The 1,906-nt window shown below is 34.9% G+C and overlaps 1 protein-coding gene across 1 annotated transcript; it reads right to left on the bottom strand.

Annotated features, from left to right (window-relative positions):
* On the bottom strand, positions 1-1,691 carry GJE1 (gap junction protein epsilon 1). The gene is made up of 2 exons (XM_020972458.2): positions 1,506-1,691; positions 1-499 (listed from the first exon to the last, which is right to left on the bottom strand). The coding sequence occupies exons 1-2, from the start codon at positions 1,629-1,631 to the stop codon at positions 107-109; spliced, it is 519 nt and encodes a 172-aa protein (XP_020828117.2). The 5' UTR covers positions 1,632-1,691; the 3' UTR covers positions 1-106.
* Between the last annotated feature and the right edge of the window lie 215 nt (positions 1,692-1,906).

Raw genomic sequence — 1,906 nt, forward strand, 5'->3', positions numbered from 1 at the left:
GAACAAAATAAGACCAAACTAAACCCTTTTAATTTAAGCTTTCATTGAATGCAATCAAAAATAAATGAAGTGGATGAACCCCAGAGTAACAGATAAACGACAGCCACTACCCACTTAAAAAGCTTAACCTTCTACATAAGATCTCAAAAACTTCTGCAGCTCCCAATGCCACCGTGACTGCTGTAAATGTGTACATAGCAATGAGGAATATGGTCTTTTCAAAATGTTCTGGGACCAGGCATCTTATGATGCCCAATCTTTTTTCAAGAGAACTGGCATCACAATGATAAAGAGATTTTACTTGGAAACCAAAAAGATGACTTTGAAGCCAAAAGGCTATCACCTCGAGGATTATTCTCAGTAAGGCAGAGAGGATATAAAAGACAGTGTAGATGGGTCTCTGAAGTATGCTTTCTTGATCAATGCTTTTACATGCAGCATAAAGATGGAAAACAGCTCCAGGAACCAGTACAGTCACTAGCTGTAATGCCCAGAATACCTAAAGAATGGCAGAAACATTAGTCAAATAATTTCATCCATATGTCTGTTAAAACAAACAAACAAACAAACAAACAAACTTGCATTAGTACTCTCAGGAGCTTAACTTTAGCTTTTCTTTCAAAACTTACATTGTCAACTATAAAAATACTTTTACTGAAGGGATTTGGACCTGGATTTTATTAGTATAGGGAACTCCCATTAAGGAAAGTTCTACTAATATAGATGTGCACTTATTCTAGAATATTTCAATATTTTAATTAAGTTAGTGAAACAATATATTTTCAATTCATTCTTAAATAACAAAATATTTAAAATTTGTTAAAATTGAAAGATGTATTTACAATTTTATTCACTTATTTTACCCCAATTTACAACTAATGGCGCATAGTGTTCTTTAAGTAACTATTTTATTTTCTCTTTATTAATATAGCCCAGATGTCTAAAATAAAGTTGAGAAATAAGTACATTACCTAAAATTCAGCACTTCTTAAACTGTGGGTCACTACCCCACTTGGCAACAGTAAAAGGTTTCTGAACTCGCAATGACGAAAAATTAATTCAAAATCTAACGCATAAGGAATCCACAGAGTTTCTGGCAGCACTTGCCCATGTTGCATTGGGCAACTTCACTGCAACCTTGGTTCTGAACACAAAGCAGGTACACTTTGCACTGCGCATGCCCTCAGGCCATGCAACACCAATGAACACTGCTGAAACAGGAAAAGTGGTTGGGGAGTAGAAAAAGTTTAAGAAGCCCTGACCTAAACAATTGAGTTTTCTTCCCAACTTATCTTTCTCTGAAACATGAAGATTATAAGATCCAAAGAATGTAGAGCTAAAAGGCAACATGGATAGCCAACTCCCTCATTTCAGAGATAATTTAAGCTAAAATACATTTTTCTGGAATTATCTAGGCAATACCATTATTTCTCTACTTTTTTTTGTCACTGCAGACTTCTGAATAAGATAACTTTTCTTTCTTTTTTAAAAAATAAAATATTTACCTGTGGAGTTATTGGCCTGAACTGGTTGTAACAGAAGAGATTTATTTCCCTCTTGTCTGGATCGCAGCTAAAATGCAAGGCTTCATTCCCATAGACTGCAAAGCCCAATACCCCGAGGAAGAACATTCGAACTGAGCCAAAGAAAAGGGTGTGGAACTGACCGATCACTGTAGGAGGTCTGAGCTGTGACAGTTATAATGAAATGTCATTTGACAGGCAAAAAAGGAAAACACATAATATTTCCATGAGTAATTTGTTGGAGCTATCTCAAATCAATACGTCATAAAATCATAGAGCTAGAAATGACCTTAGAGTCTATCATTTAGTCCAACCCTCAAGATACATTGTTAAAAGATTTGTTCACTTAATCCTTGAAATATTTATAGTAACAATAACACAAG

The sequence above is a fragment of the Phascolarctos cinereus genome, unplaced genomic scaffold (genome assembly GCF_003287225.1).
Source record: "Phascolarctos cinereus isolate Bilbo 61053 unplaced genomic scaffold, phaCin_HiC Scaffold_5;HRSCAF=322, whole genome shotgun sequence".
In the NCBI taxonomy this organism is placed as follows: domain Eukaryota; kingdom Metazoa; phylum Chordata; class Mammalia; order Diprotodontia; family Phascolarctidae; genus Phascolarctos; species Phascolarctos cinereus.